Source organism: Embiotoca jacksoni, unplaced genomic scaffold, assembly GCF_022577435.1.
Source record: "Embiotoca jacksoni isolate LCO1_2020_lvr unplaced genomic scaffold, fEmbJac1.0.p SCAF_66, whole genome shotgun sequence".
Classification (NCBI taxonomy): Eukaryota; Metazoa; Chordata; class Actinopteri; family Embiotocidae; genus Embiotoca; species Embiotoca jacksoni.
The window spans coordinates 642482-655654 of NW_027185421.1; the positions used below are offsets into that span (position 1 = coordinate 642482).

General features: G+C 42.9%; 2 protein-coding genes across 2 annotated transcripts in view; both read right to left on the reverse strand.

Moving 5' to 3' along the window:
- Positions 1 to 7355, reverse strand: part of LOC138213958 (inactive phospholipase C-like protein 2) — a 30729-nt gene extending 23374 nt beyond the window's left edge. The window contains exons 1-2 of the mRNA XM_069175296.1: positions 7127 to 7355; positions 5779 to 6379 (exon numbers count right to left, since the gene is read on the reverse strand). Coding sequence (XP_069031397.1) covers positions 5779 to 6039 — 261 coding nt within the window. The 5' untranslated portion in view covers positions 6040 to 6379; positions 7127 to 7355. The remainder of the gene's footprint in view (positions 1 to 5778; positions 6380 to 7126) is intronic.
- Positions 7356 to 9650: 2295 nt separating this feature from the next.
- LOC138213982 (cysteine-rich venom protein) lies at positions 9651 to 12425 on the reverse strand. The gene is made up of 7 exons (XM_069175329.1): positions 12410 to 12425; positions 11948 to 12048; positions 11271 to 11361; positions 10885 to 11024; positions 10166 to 10254; positions 9915 to 9997; positions 9651 to 9787 (listed from the first exon to the last, which is right to left on the reverse strand). Exons 1-7 carry the CDS (start codon positions 12423 to 12425, stop codon positions 9651 to 9653), a joined length of 657 nt encoding a protein of 218 aa, XP_069031430.1.
- Between the last annotated feature and the right edge of the window lie 748 nt (positions 12426 to 13173).

The window sequence follows — 13173 nt, forward strand, 5'->3', positions numbered from 1 at the left end:
CCTTTGAAATAACTCGGCGAGGCACACGTCCACACTTGTGTAAATCAATGGCACCTGAGCTGATGAGTGAGTGGCCGGTGATTCAGGTGCTGCTGAACACTTACCGGGTCTCTTAGCTAACACCGGACAACGCTGCCATCTTTGCTGGTTTCAGACAAGAAGCCGTTGACATTTTGTTTCCCGTCCGGCGGACACCTTGTTTAAAAAAGAAAAGCAGACGTACCAGCACCCGTCTGAGCGCTCGTGGGCGTGTTTGGTCTTTAAAAAAATGATTTAGTGTCTAATTGCCCCTTCGGCACTAAAAAGCTGAGAGAGAACAGCAGGAGAGTGTTGAAGGATACCGAGCTCACGGCAACGCTGTCAAAACAACAAACAACTACATTTAAAAAAAGAAGCTATTGAGCTCTTTGTAGATTTACTATTCTTTGACCTTCCTCATCTCCTCGTGAGCAGAACAAGCGGTGACCTCTACAACACATCTGAGAGGTAAATTCAAAATGGCCGTCGAAGTCCCCCAGAAGTTTCGTTTGTAATGAAGAACAACCAGTTCCAGTTTGCTGTGTGCTGCTTCTCTTTCCTGTTCTCCTGACAGAAGAAAACATTTTGTTTTCCTCTGAAGTACTCTATAAACCGAGTTCATCAAACTGGATGTGTTGCACTGATAAAAATAAAAGAAAAAAGAAATGAAATTAAGAAATGAAATTAAAAAAAAAAATCCTGCTTTTGGCTGTGATCCACTGGTCTGAGTAATGCAGGCTTGAGCCTGACTGAACAGTTTGATAGAGTCTGATGCTGCCCGTGGAGAAACCTGTTTTGGACTCACACCACTGCTGGTCCACCATAATTAACACCATATTGTTTTCTCTTTTTAAACAGTGTGATGTCGCACTTTTTGTTCTCTTCTGACGGAGCTGTGAAAAAAGTGCCGTTTGGACGAAGCAGCGGAAAAACGATCCCGATTTATTCAACAGGATGCGAGATGAGACACGAGGTGGGAAGAGAAGGGTAGCCGTGAGGGTCAAACCTTCTGCCACCGGCCGCCCACATGCTGCAACGTGGTCACAATAACTCACCGGTGAAGACCGGCTTTAAAATAGACAAGAAGCGTCCGATCCGTTTCCTTAAGATAGAAGTATATCTAAGGGCCTCGGTATCACGTAGTTGCTACGTAACCTAAACTGCAGCAGTTAAAATGAACTAATTTTATATTTTAACAACATGAAGAGTTGTATTTCAAACCACCGAGGTGTCTAACTCCATCGAGGCTGCACGCATCTCTAAATTTGTTACTCTGAACTACAGAGTTGTGAGGTTGTGATGAGAAAATGTCAGAAAATGTTATCACCAAACTCTCGTTCCATATTTGGATAAATACTAATCACTTTTGGCATTTCTTTAAATGTCAAGTTTTTTTTTTTTAGTTTGTCTTTAAGTGGTACGTTATCCAAAGTCTCTCTAAAAACTGGGCGTAGGTTTGAAAGACAGCTGTCAATCTTCTAGCAGAAAGAGGATGTGGTCATAGGTGAGGGGTCGAAATGAATTCATGTCGGCTGAGATGGCTTCCAAAGAGTGAAAATAGTTGTCTTACCACCGCTGCAGCACAAGACTCTTTCATTTAGAGAACTTTCATATATTGGATATACTCAGAAAAGACACCACCTGCGTTACATTACGGGCGAAGGTGGAGTCGGTGTAGTTACGATATCGTTATAAAAACAGCAGCGACGACACCGAGTGTACAAATAAGACGGTGGGTGAGAGAGGGAGGGTTTAAATACGGTTCTGGTAACTTTCCACCACTCTGTTCAGGCCTCGTGTGAACACTTTTGGAGGAGAGGGTGCCGGTTCAAATGTGCCATTAGCTCGTGCCTCTTCACCACACATGGGTGCACACCCACATCGCCACCGCCAGATACGCTCAGCAGGGAAAAAAAAACAAAAAACCTTTATAGAAAGTCAAGTTTACTGTTAAGCACCGAGCTGTGAGAGCGCGGTCGGCGTTTGTACCGACCACATCCTCCCCATCGACTTCACAGAAGCAGTTTAACGAGAACTGAAGCGCTCCGACTGACAGCGTGAAACCGGCGGCCTCGTTAACACGGTCCAACCCTCCTCGGCCACCGTCTCGCTGCAATATCCCATCAGTCAGCTGTCACGAGCAAAAACAAACCGACTTCGAGGGAATGTTGGCACGCGGACGAAGGGCACGGCAGTCTGCATATTTGATTTGCTTGATGGCCTTCGGATTGGAAATTATTTTTTTTTCTGTTCGCCTTCACAAGAGAAAATGAAGAGTGATTAGCAAAAGCAAACTTTTACTTTCTCTTTGCGTAGTTTTTCCAGACATAATTTCAGCTTTAAAAAGTAACATGTTTACCGCCTTTGAATTATTTAAGTGTTCAATTGATCATTTTAACGTGATCTCTTTTTTTTTTTGGTTTGTTTGTTTTTGTTTGTTGGTGTTTGAGTGGCATTAATGATGGATGGTGTTTCCTCGGTGATGATTAAGAACTCCACTTCCTGCATCAGCCTGAACTTTGGTAGCAGTCCAACTTCTCCTTAATGCTAACTGATCGTGATATTCTTTTTTTTTTTTTGGCTCCACCTTATCATAAATCATCGTCTCTGCTGTGACTCACTGGATTCTTATCCAGCTGTGCTGCAGCCTGAAGTGTGTTTCACTTGTTTCGTATGCCCATGTCACGAAGGCTTTCATTGTCTTGTCTGATATGGCTGTTATTGAATTTAGGTCATTGAGCATTTCAGAACGATTTCCTGTCTGCATGGATAGCCTGGCACTGGACCATCGTGTGGTCAGATTGGATTTGGGGGAGAAGGGGGAGGGAGGGTCTGGTGGGGGCAATCAATCCTGACACTAACAGCGATTTCTTCTTGAACTATACTTTTTTTTTTTTAATCAATATTACACTCGAGGGTGTCGTTTTCACGTCATCATTGGCACGACAGGGATGCGGTCGGGACCGAGGCGCTTTGTTATACAACAAGTCACCAACTAAATGAAATGTGTCGTCTAAACTCATCCGTATTGTGCAGCAAGTCGCTCTCAAAATATAAAACTTTTTGTTAGTGTGAGCTCTGTTTCCATGGCAATATACGTAGGGTAAGACTAAGAACTGGAAAACAATCAGTCGCGTCAGTAGACTTGTGCAACATATACTACTCCAGGAAGTAGGCCGACCCTTAGCAACCCTCCTAGCAACGGAGAGTATTTCTCGTCTCAAACTGAATAACTACAGCTTATAGAAACACTAAACTGCTCAGCTAGCTCAGTCTGGTTGGAACTAAGATATCTAATGAACTAAGATATCTAATGAACAAAGATATCTGATGAACTAAGATATCTAATGAACAAAGATATCTGATGAACAAAGATATCTGATGAACAAAGATATCCATGGACTCATGTGTTTTTAAGATTTTAGCACTGTGTCGTGTGTTCAAACCAAACCGGTCCAGCCAGCCACCGCTAGGATTGTCAGTGCGTGACTATCCGTGGTGTTACGGTACAGGTGCTCGGAGCGACCAAAAGAGACCCGACTTCACCAAATGGGTCATTTAATAGATCGATAACAAGTAAAAACTACATTATGTTGCATATTAAATTCAATTCAATTCCAATTATATATTCCCATTGAGGAGGCGGAGTCATATTTCTAGTGATGAGCTGTTATGCTGATTTGAGCACGTTCCAAACGTACAGTTGACCAATCAGCTCTCTGGGTCGGAGCTACTTGTTGTATAATAGTGGGATCCGACACGTCTTCAAAAAAAGGAGATAAACATATATATATATATATATATATATGTACCGTAGCAGCCATCCCACTGAAATAAATCACACCCAAATGGCCTGGCAACTGAGATGGGTCCTTGTGTAGTGAGAGATTACTCAGAACTTTACAAGGCAGAAATGTCAATATTACCTCCATCAATCTCCAGGCGGAGGTTACGTCAAAGTTCAACCCCCAACCGTGTGCCGAGGAACGTCTGTAAAAAACCCAGTCCGACGCCAAAGAATGTCCCCCAAAAAAAATCACAGACGGGAATGGGCGGTATTGATTTTGCGCATGGTAATTAACAATTAAGTCACTAAATTCAATCCCAGACGCAGGACCCCGCCATGTGCAAAAGTGCTCCTCGATAAATTCCTCACACAACTCATGCATTTTAAATCGAGCCCGGCCCGAGAGCGAACGGGATCCCTGACTCCGACTACTAATTTACTGTCCTCTAAAAGCCGAACGTAAACAACATGGAAACAGGGCGCCTCCATCTCCGACACCTCTCTGAGGAACCACTTTAGGTGTTTTGTAGATGCAGACTGCAAATAAAATAAAGAATAGTGAAAATAGGTTGTTTTTTTCTGACCATCGTAACACCATAGCTTTACTATAAGCTTCGTTTTGCCAATATGTGGTGATTACAGTGCAGTTTTGAACAACTATTGTAATGATAGTAGTGCAAAAAAATTTTCAGTTGTGGACGAGTACGTGAACATTACAGAGTTTCTGACATTCACTACTGACAAAGTTTTCGGAGGCTTTCGACAGAGGATAAAATGCAATGTCAGGAAGTGTCATCATCTTTCGCTCCTCTTAAGCAACGCTGCCAACGTCTCCACCCATGGGTGGGGTAAACCAAAAGTAGGGAGAAAAGATAAACTGCGCCACGATATTTGCGGGCAAAAAAATACCTCGAGTATTTTTAGACGCGTCTATTATTGCTTCCACAAACTATTTACACGATGAGATTATTTAGTAAGTAATCATCGTTCATTACAATATAATAACTTCAGCGGGTAAAAGCAGATTCATCCCTTTAGTGTAACGCAGCCTTTAAAGACAAGGAAAAGACAACAATCACAATATTGCAAATATCCAAAAATCAAAGGTGGCTTCTATTCTAATATAAAAACATCGACATTGAAAAGACTCACAGACAAAATCACAACTCTGACACCAAATAATTTAGAAATCTTTTACATTTGCAAACCCCGCCCCCTGAACCCTGTGTATGTACAGTATGAATTTCAGCAGAGTCATAACCACCTGGAGTGAGTTCAGACTTCAGTGTCTCGCTCAGGGATTTTCTCTTGATCACCTAATGTACGTTTTATCTTCCAGCAATAAGATATGTCATCGTGTTACTCTCTACTGTATGAATGTGATGCTGTCGTTACACATACTGAGCTATCCTGCAGCCCCGCATTATTATTGTTACTACCGCTAATAAGTACTCACACTTTACTTTCATATTGCTAACATAGCAAAAAAAACAAACAAAAAACCAGCATCGCACTTTCAACCACATGCTTCTCAACATCTGCGCCCCCCCCCCCCTCCACCCACCACCCTCCACCCACCACCCACCGTCTGGGAATCACATCCATCGGCTCCTCAGGCATGCACATAAGAACCAGATCGCTGATATTTCAAGATCGAGTCCGGGAACGAGCTCCGTTGTTCAAAAAATATTCAGACACAAACAAGTACAGGATGTGCTTCTGGTGATCCCCGTTTTTCTGGCCTGAATTATGAATAACACCCTTTTTTTTTTTTTTTTTACTGTAACCACAGTGCAGACAACCTCAACTGAAAGATGTACAGCATAGAGGCTGCCTATATACATATATGAGAGCAGTACTGTAACTTCCAGCACCCATATATATACATATATATATATATATTATGTATATATACATGTGTGTTGAGTGTGAATGTGCAGGATGAATTGGCGACTTCCAACTCCAGTGTTTACCTTGATAATGCTGCTCCTGCGCGGCATGTCCGATCTGCTCTCCGGTCCCGCGGAGGTGTTGGCGTTTTCCAGCCCGGCGTGGCTGCCGGGTGCGACGAGGGATCCCGAGCCCACCATGTTCCCCGATATCCCACAGTCCCCATTCAGCACGCTCGACACTTCGCAATGCGTCTTGCCGGCTGCTGCGTCGTCGTCGCCGGGCGCCGCCGTCTCCCCGAGATTCAATGGAGGCGGGCTGCCGTGCTCCCCAAACTCCGCCATAGGCACTTCGAGCACACACACACACACACGCGCGCGCGCGTGCGTGCACACACACACACACACACACACACACTCTCTCTCTCTCTCACACACACACACACACACACAGAGGCTTGCAGGGGGAGCGGAGCCCGTATGGTTTCAAAAGCTTCACTTCAATTTCCTGCCTTTTGGCCCCCGTCAGCCTCGTCGGAACATTTGCGCGAAATTCTGCCCGATCATCTCCCGGTGCACATATCCGTCAGGCCGCTACCGGAGAGAGGGGGGGGGGGGGGGGAGGGAGGGAGAGAGGGGGGGGAGAGGGAGAGAGAGAGGGGGGGCTTCCTCCGCGCATTGTGCTCTTTGGAGGGGGAGAGAGGGGGGAGAGAGGAGGGGAGGAAGAAGAAGAAGAAAAACACAACGGGCGATATTAGCATAATTAGGGAGCATGACATTAGTAACGTGAACGGCGGCAGCTCCCCCCCCTCCTCCCCTCTCCTCCCCCCCCTCCTCCCCTCTCCTCCCCCTCCTCCTCCCCCCCTCCTCCCCCCCTCGTCTCTGTAGAAACAAACGAAGCCTGAAAGCGGATGTTAACTTAGAAATCAGTGAAGGCTGTCAGCGCGTAATAACACGTCTCTAACCGTCGTTTTATTTCCTCTATGTATGTACACGCTTCTTCTCACCCCCTCCACCCCTCCACCCCCCTCATTATGTCCTCCCGTTTGTTCTGCTGTAGTAATAGTAACCCCACCACCTCCTCCTCCACCTCCTCCTCCTCCTTTACCGGTAACGTTACGGTAAAACACCAGCACGTTAAGTTAACTCAGTTAAACTCCGGTGCCGCTTTGTGCGTACTCGCCTTCTGGACCGATACCCCTCCGCGGTCCTCCTTTCTTTTTATTTCCTTTTCTTGTTTTTGTGTGTGAAGCTGAAAGCGGAGACAGTCCTCCCGTTTAGGGGTGGCGGTGCCCGGGCTCAGCTGAGTTAGCTCGCGAGCTAACGCTGGCTAGCCGGTTTGAAGTTAACTTGTTTTGGTTTTTTTTTGTTTTTTTTTCTCCTCAACGGTCAGAAAAACTCAAAAGTCCGCGCGGACGAGCTGCTTTAATACCTCCGGTCAGCGAAACAAACGGAAGAGCATGTCCTCCCCCTCGGTCGGTTTCGTCTCCCAAAAAGCCTGCTGTTATTCCGGCGGGTTTTAAAAAGTAAAAAGTAAAAACAAAAACAAAAACAACGTCCGCCGTGTTTCCGCCGTTAAAGTGTCGCACGCGACCTGTTGATGAACCGTCACACGCGGCGTTTCCAGGGAACGACGTTTGTGTACGTCACGTGGACGCGCGACAGGCGAAACTGTCAATCAAACCTCGTTCCCTTTTTTTTTTCTTTTTTTTTTTCAGCCTCAGCAGGACCCGCCCCCTTTTTTTGTTGTTTTTTTTTACACCCAGCAGCTTCCTTAATTTCTGTCAGAGAAGTTGACTACAATCAGGGAGGATTAAAAAAAACACAACTATACAAGAAATAATAAAAGTAGTTAAAAGGCAACAAGGACATACATACAAAACTTAAAATACATGGAGAATAGAATACATGGAGAATAGAACAAAAAAACGCACAAGAAACCAGCACAAATTGACCTATAATATACACATAAAACTGAACCTGTCAACAAGAAAACATACAATTGGCGGCAATAATGTGCATAGAAAACAGCACAGAAGTCAACAGGAACTTAAACTCCTTTAAAACATAAAACAAGAATTTTTTTTTTTTTTTTTTTTTTAGAAAGATCGAAACAAAACTGTGAAAACAGCATAAACACAAACAAAACAAACACAAAACGTAAAATACATGCAAAATACTAGAAGAGTCGACAACAAATGTGTACAAATATCACAAAAGTCAAGTAAATACATACAAAACAACACAAACAGCAAGAAAATACATGCAAAACGCAACAAAAGCCAACAAAACTCTTTGAATTCGTATTAAACACGGCCCATTTTCTTCTGTCAGTTTCATATATATATATATATATATATATATATATATATATATATATATATATAGTAGGCCCAGAAATAAACTCACACTATGTGACTAAAGAAAGTCATCAATTCTCGGAGGTGACCTGTGAGATATTAGTCACGCTTGTACTTCGTGCGGCCTGAATTCGTAGACTCCTGCATGTAAAAGCTCAGAGAGTGAGTGATGAGATGTAACGTTAATCTCCATGATTTATACATTTTATTCACAGGCTGCTGGTTCAGATGAAGGCAGATAAATTAATTGTCGTGGAATACAAAAGCAGGAGCTGGGGTGGAGTTGTACAACAGGGCCATCTGCTGGTGTACAGATGTAATTGAATTTAATGTATTGTGCAGTGCAGATTTCCTTGTGGCTGAAATGTCCTGCGGCAGTGGTTCACCAACGTTTTTTGATTTGGACAAATTAATAATATTATCAAACTAGAATTACCGGCTGACGGTTAGATTTCCTCAACGGCGTTCCTGAAATATCGTGTTCAAAGTGGGAAATGGATATAGTGGACCTTTGACCTCTGACCTTTGATCGCCAAAAGCCATCCAGTTGGTCCTCGAATCAAATTGAATATTTGTGACAAATTTAGGGAAATTCCTTGCAGACGTTCCGGCAATATCACGTTCACGAGCACAGGACCAATGTGATTGGACAGCGACCTTCACCTTTGACCTTTGACTACCGAAATCTCACCAGGTCATCGTTGGTACCAAAGAGCATGTTTTTGAGTTTAAGGAAATTCACTCAAAGCGTTTCTTGAGATATCGCGTTCACGAAAAACGGGACAGACAGACGGACGAGAGGGGACATTGGGCTCACGGTGACCTTGAACTTTGACCTTTGACCACCAAACTCTAATCAGTTCATCCTCGGTATCGAGTGAACGGTTGTGCCAAGTTTGAAGAAAGTCGAGTTTTGAATGTGTAGCAAATGTACAGTTTTAATTACAGCATATCACCTAAATTCTCACCTTTCACATGCACATTACTTTATATAAGGACTGAGGAAATGATCTGGTTCTTTAGAGACCAAAATATGCTTTCCAACTAAAATAAATGCCCTGTTTTGTAGTGATTTACCAAAATATGTGACAACATATGACTGAAAAATTAAATGCATATTTAAGTTTCAGGAAAATGGCAGAAATCTGTGTAAATTATACTCTTAGATTTGATCAAAACGTGTCTCCGAGTGACCGAAGAAGTTGTAGAGATATATTCTCTCCACTCAGAGAACCGTGGTTACTACATAACCACACGTTCTTATTGTATGATTATTGTGTAGAATAAATATCTTTTGATGCATTATGGCGACTTTAGTGGACTTAGAACAAATTTGTTCTTCCTGCTTTGTCGTGACACATTTCTACAATTCGTAACGTCATACAACACTTTAATTTTAATCCCTACAGACATAAATCATTTAAAACAATTCCAAAACGTCAACGAAAGCCGATAAACCAGATTTTTATTGCTTTAATTTTTTTCTTTCCTGTACTTTTACATGGATTTTCAACCAACAGAAAAAGTACAAGTGTGAACAGTAGTTCAAGTCAAAGTACAGTTTGCTGACTGGACGTTTTTTGTTTTTTTTTGTCCTCAGCCGATTGGAATGATCTTATTGGTGCATTTGCAGGACGCAGGACACCACATGTACACCAGAATATTCTTGCATCCGTGTGCGAGCTTCAGGGACGGACAGTTGATGAAATGGTCGACTATCGGACAGGGGTTTGCTAAAACGGAAAAAATAAGCAAAAAGATGTGAAAATTCATAGACATTCAATCATAAATTTCTCCTTTCTGGTGATTTAAAACACTAAACATCCCGTGTGGAGAACACACGGCGTCTATCTGACTTACTGCAGAGTCCGTCCACACAGTCGTCGGGACAGGAAGCGCACGGAGGTCCGGCCTTGTACGGCGGCCATCTTCCAAAGTTCCCTCTGTTAAATAACAACGATAAAACTTCTCATTAAATACGCAGACGTTTTTTTTAATATTTCCGCCATTATTTAGCTCTCTTATAAATCACTTGGGGGGGAAAAAGTTTTTTTTTTTTTTTTTTTTGGGGGGGGGGGGGGGGTTTAATGGGCGCGAACGCCGTCACGTACGCTCGATAATAATGGCAGGCGTAGAAGTAGATGCTCTTCGGACACAGCGCTACTCCGCAGCCGACTTTGTACGAGCTGTTCCACACCACCTGGCGGCAAAAATCAGAAAGCATTCAGTGGAAAGGGAAAGTTCGGAAACTACCAAAACAGGTTTTTATTTTTCCCCGACATTGTAAATAGCTCATTCGTAGTTTTTTTTTGTTTTTTTTTACAGACAATCCAACATAAGATATCAGGTGGCTCAGAAACAGTCGCCTCATCTGTCGTTCAGCAGCTACAGGAAAGCTTCATTTACACCAGCGAACAAGCTTGAAGGAAGAATTTTGGTATTTGGACAAATACTTTCTATTTATTCTGTCACAGTATACATCCTATTATTTATTTTGTTATTTGTATGGCCTCACCCTGCTTATACACCCGCTTTATTCATGCAGTTATCCGATCAGCCCATCGTGGGGCAGCAGTGTGCTGCGTAAAAGTCCTGCACTGTGTTTGAGCTTCACCTTTTTTGAGAAACCTCTCTGGTGTTTTTTGGTGTTTTTTTTTGCAGACGAGAAACAAAACAGCGAGCTGAAAGACTCTAAAACTTTCTGTCGAGATGAGGGGAAACGCAGAGTCGTCATTAAATCCATTGTTAATATAAAGAAATGGCTTCTTACCACTTTATTTAAAGCATCGCGCAGATAAAAGCAGGCGATACCTGCCGTTGCCGCGGTTACCTGCGTGTAGTGTCCGACCTCTTCGTCGGTGGATCCGGAGGGGTAAAGGTAGTGGACCTCCTCACGGTACCAGAGATAGATAACGCGCGCCCACGTGTAAGGAGAGGATGCGTAGAACAGATTCTCTCCCAGCTGGTATCCTGCTCGACGGAGGGGGAAACGCACGTTTATTATCTTAACAAATACACGGTTTAGTTTTTAATAGTTATTTCGATGAAACGGGAATCGTAAAAAGGCCCATTTCCTGAGCGATAACATCGACGTGTAATTTGTTGTTAAAAGAGGGTGTTAAGAGTGACTGTGACTGACGATCAATCACATCGAGTCCATCTGAAATCAAATAAAAACTAAAAAGGGAGTAAAGGGATGAAGAAGGAGGGCCGTACCGTCCATCATGCGTGTGCTGGGTTCTCCGTGTGCCAGGATGCATTTGTCCACCCAGGCCTGAGCGCTGGCGGCCAACTCTACACTGTAGTTCTGTAGAAGAAGAAAAAAAAACAGCAAGGGTTTCACTTATAACCGACATCGACAATACAAAAAAAAAGGAAAAAAGATCCATTAGCTTGAAAGATATTGGCTCTGGAAAACCTCGACCATTTAAAAGCTGACGGAAATGAAAAATGAAATTTCATGTTCCACTCCAGCCCTGAAAAAACGTGAAATGGTTTTGACTGAAGTGCGGTCGCCTCCTTCAGCTCCAAAATAAACATGTGATTCTTCTGCTCAGACGTTACTCCTCCAGACATCCAAGTCTCTTTTTAAGAAAGAACATAAAACGCCTTTTATTCTCCCGCTGACGGACAGATTTTCATCTGCATTTCATAGATGCATTTCAATAAAAGAAGTGACCTCGACCTCAAACCGCTGAAAATTAGACCAGAATGTCAGCATTTGTTTTTTTTAAATACGTCCAACCTGTGAGGGGCAGTAAAGATTTTCCACTTTATTTATTTATTTTTATTTGTCCCCAAAGTGAGGGAAAACAAGTGCTAACAATTACTAGCAAAGTTTTGTTTTTTTTCTGAGCCAGGTTCACTGTTGGAGTAGAAAAAGCAGGACCGACCATCATCAGCATGTCGGCAGCAGGAGGCTGAACTGCTCTCCTGAAGTCATTGTGCAGGTCCACGATCTCAGTCTGCACCGCTGGGTTTTCTGGGCAAATATCTACACACACACACACACACACACACACACACACACACACACACACACACACACACACACACACACACACACCAATTTAAAACCGATGTGCAAACATCAGATTAAAGGCATAATGAGCAGTGATGTTTACCCTGGTGGCTTAATGTCCACGATATGACTCACAAACATATCCTGGTTTAATTGCTCTGAAATGGCTTCACTTAACAAAAGAACACAGACACACACACACACACACACAGACACAGACACACACACAGACACACAGACACACACAGAGGACCGGGCCAAATCCCATAATCTTACTGGGAGACTTAGCGGCGTTGTTTCAGCCGATGCTAAAAAATGAAGTGGGGGTGCTCACCTGGCTGTGGACGCATCGCAGGCAGGAAGCAGAGGACGAGAGAGGAAATTCACGTTAATTTCATATTGCTGAAATGTTTTAACTTTTTGATTTACTGCTGGATGGTTTTAAGGTCGTGATGGGACTTCAATATGATTATAAATACACAGTTCTGATGTCCAAATTAACCCTCCAAACCCCTCGATGATTCCCATCGGTGAGTTAAAACAGATATAAATTCCAGGTATCATGTGATTGAAGTCACTAATTTATTTTCCACACGACAGCAAATATTATGATATAACGACATGAGGAAAAATAAAGAGCCCAACCCTACAGACTGTCGAAATGGATCATGTTTTGTTGACTCAGCATTTTGTTTTGCATGCAAAACGTCATCTTGCAAATCCGTCAGCAGTGAGTGAAGTAAAATTACACAATATTTCAGTTTGAAATGTAGTAAAGTCTCATGAAATCAACCCATTAGATTGCAGTATTAAAACTTCAATAACTGTACCAATGCACTGCACCTTAGGAAATAGACTTTCCACCCAGTGCAAAACACGTCTAATGAATATCTGTGTATTATAATTTTAAAAAAAACTTGACTCACCACAACACAGACGGTGTGAGCTCGATGCAGTGTCAAGATGCAAATCAGGAAAACAAACATTTTTCCAACTACAAAAAAAAGGAAAGACGCTTCTGATAACGCAGCAAAATAACATGAAAATGACTCGCGAATATTTTTGTATTTATGACGTTTTAACACAACATTCTAGTTT

What these genes read in the sequence shown, in the direction of transcription:
- LOC138213982 (XM_069175329.1), bottom strand. An exon ending in CAGCACACGCATGATGGACG is followed by an intron (nt 11,025 to 11,270) that starts GTACGGCCCTCC and finishes TCCGTCGAGCAG; the next exon opens with GATACCAGCTGGGAGAGAAT. An exon ending in GCCTGCCATTATTATCGAGC is followed by an intron (nt 9,998 to 10,165) that starts GTACGTGACGGC and finishes GTTATTTAACAG; the next exon opens with AGGGAACTTTGGAAGATGGC.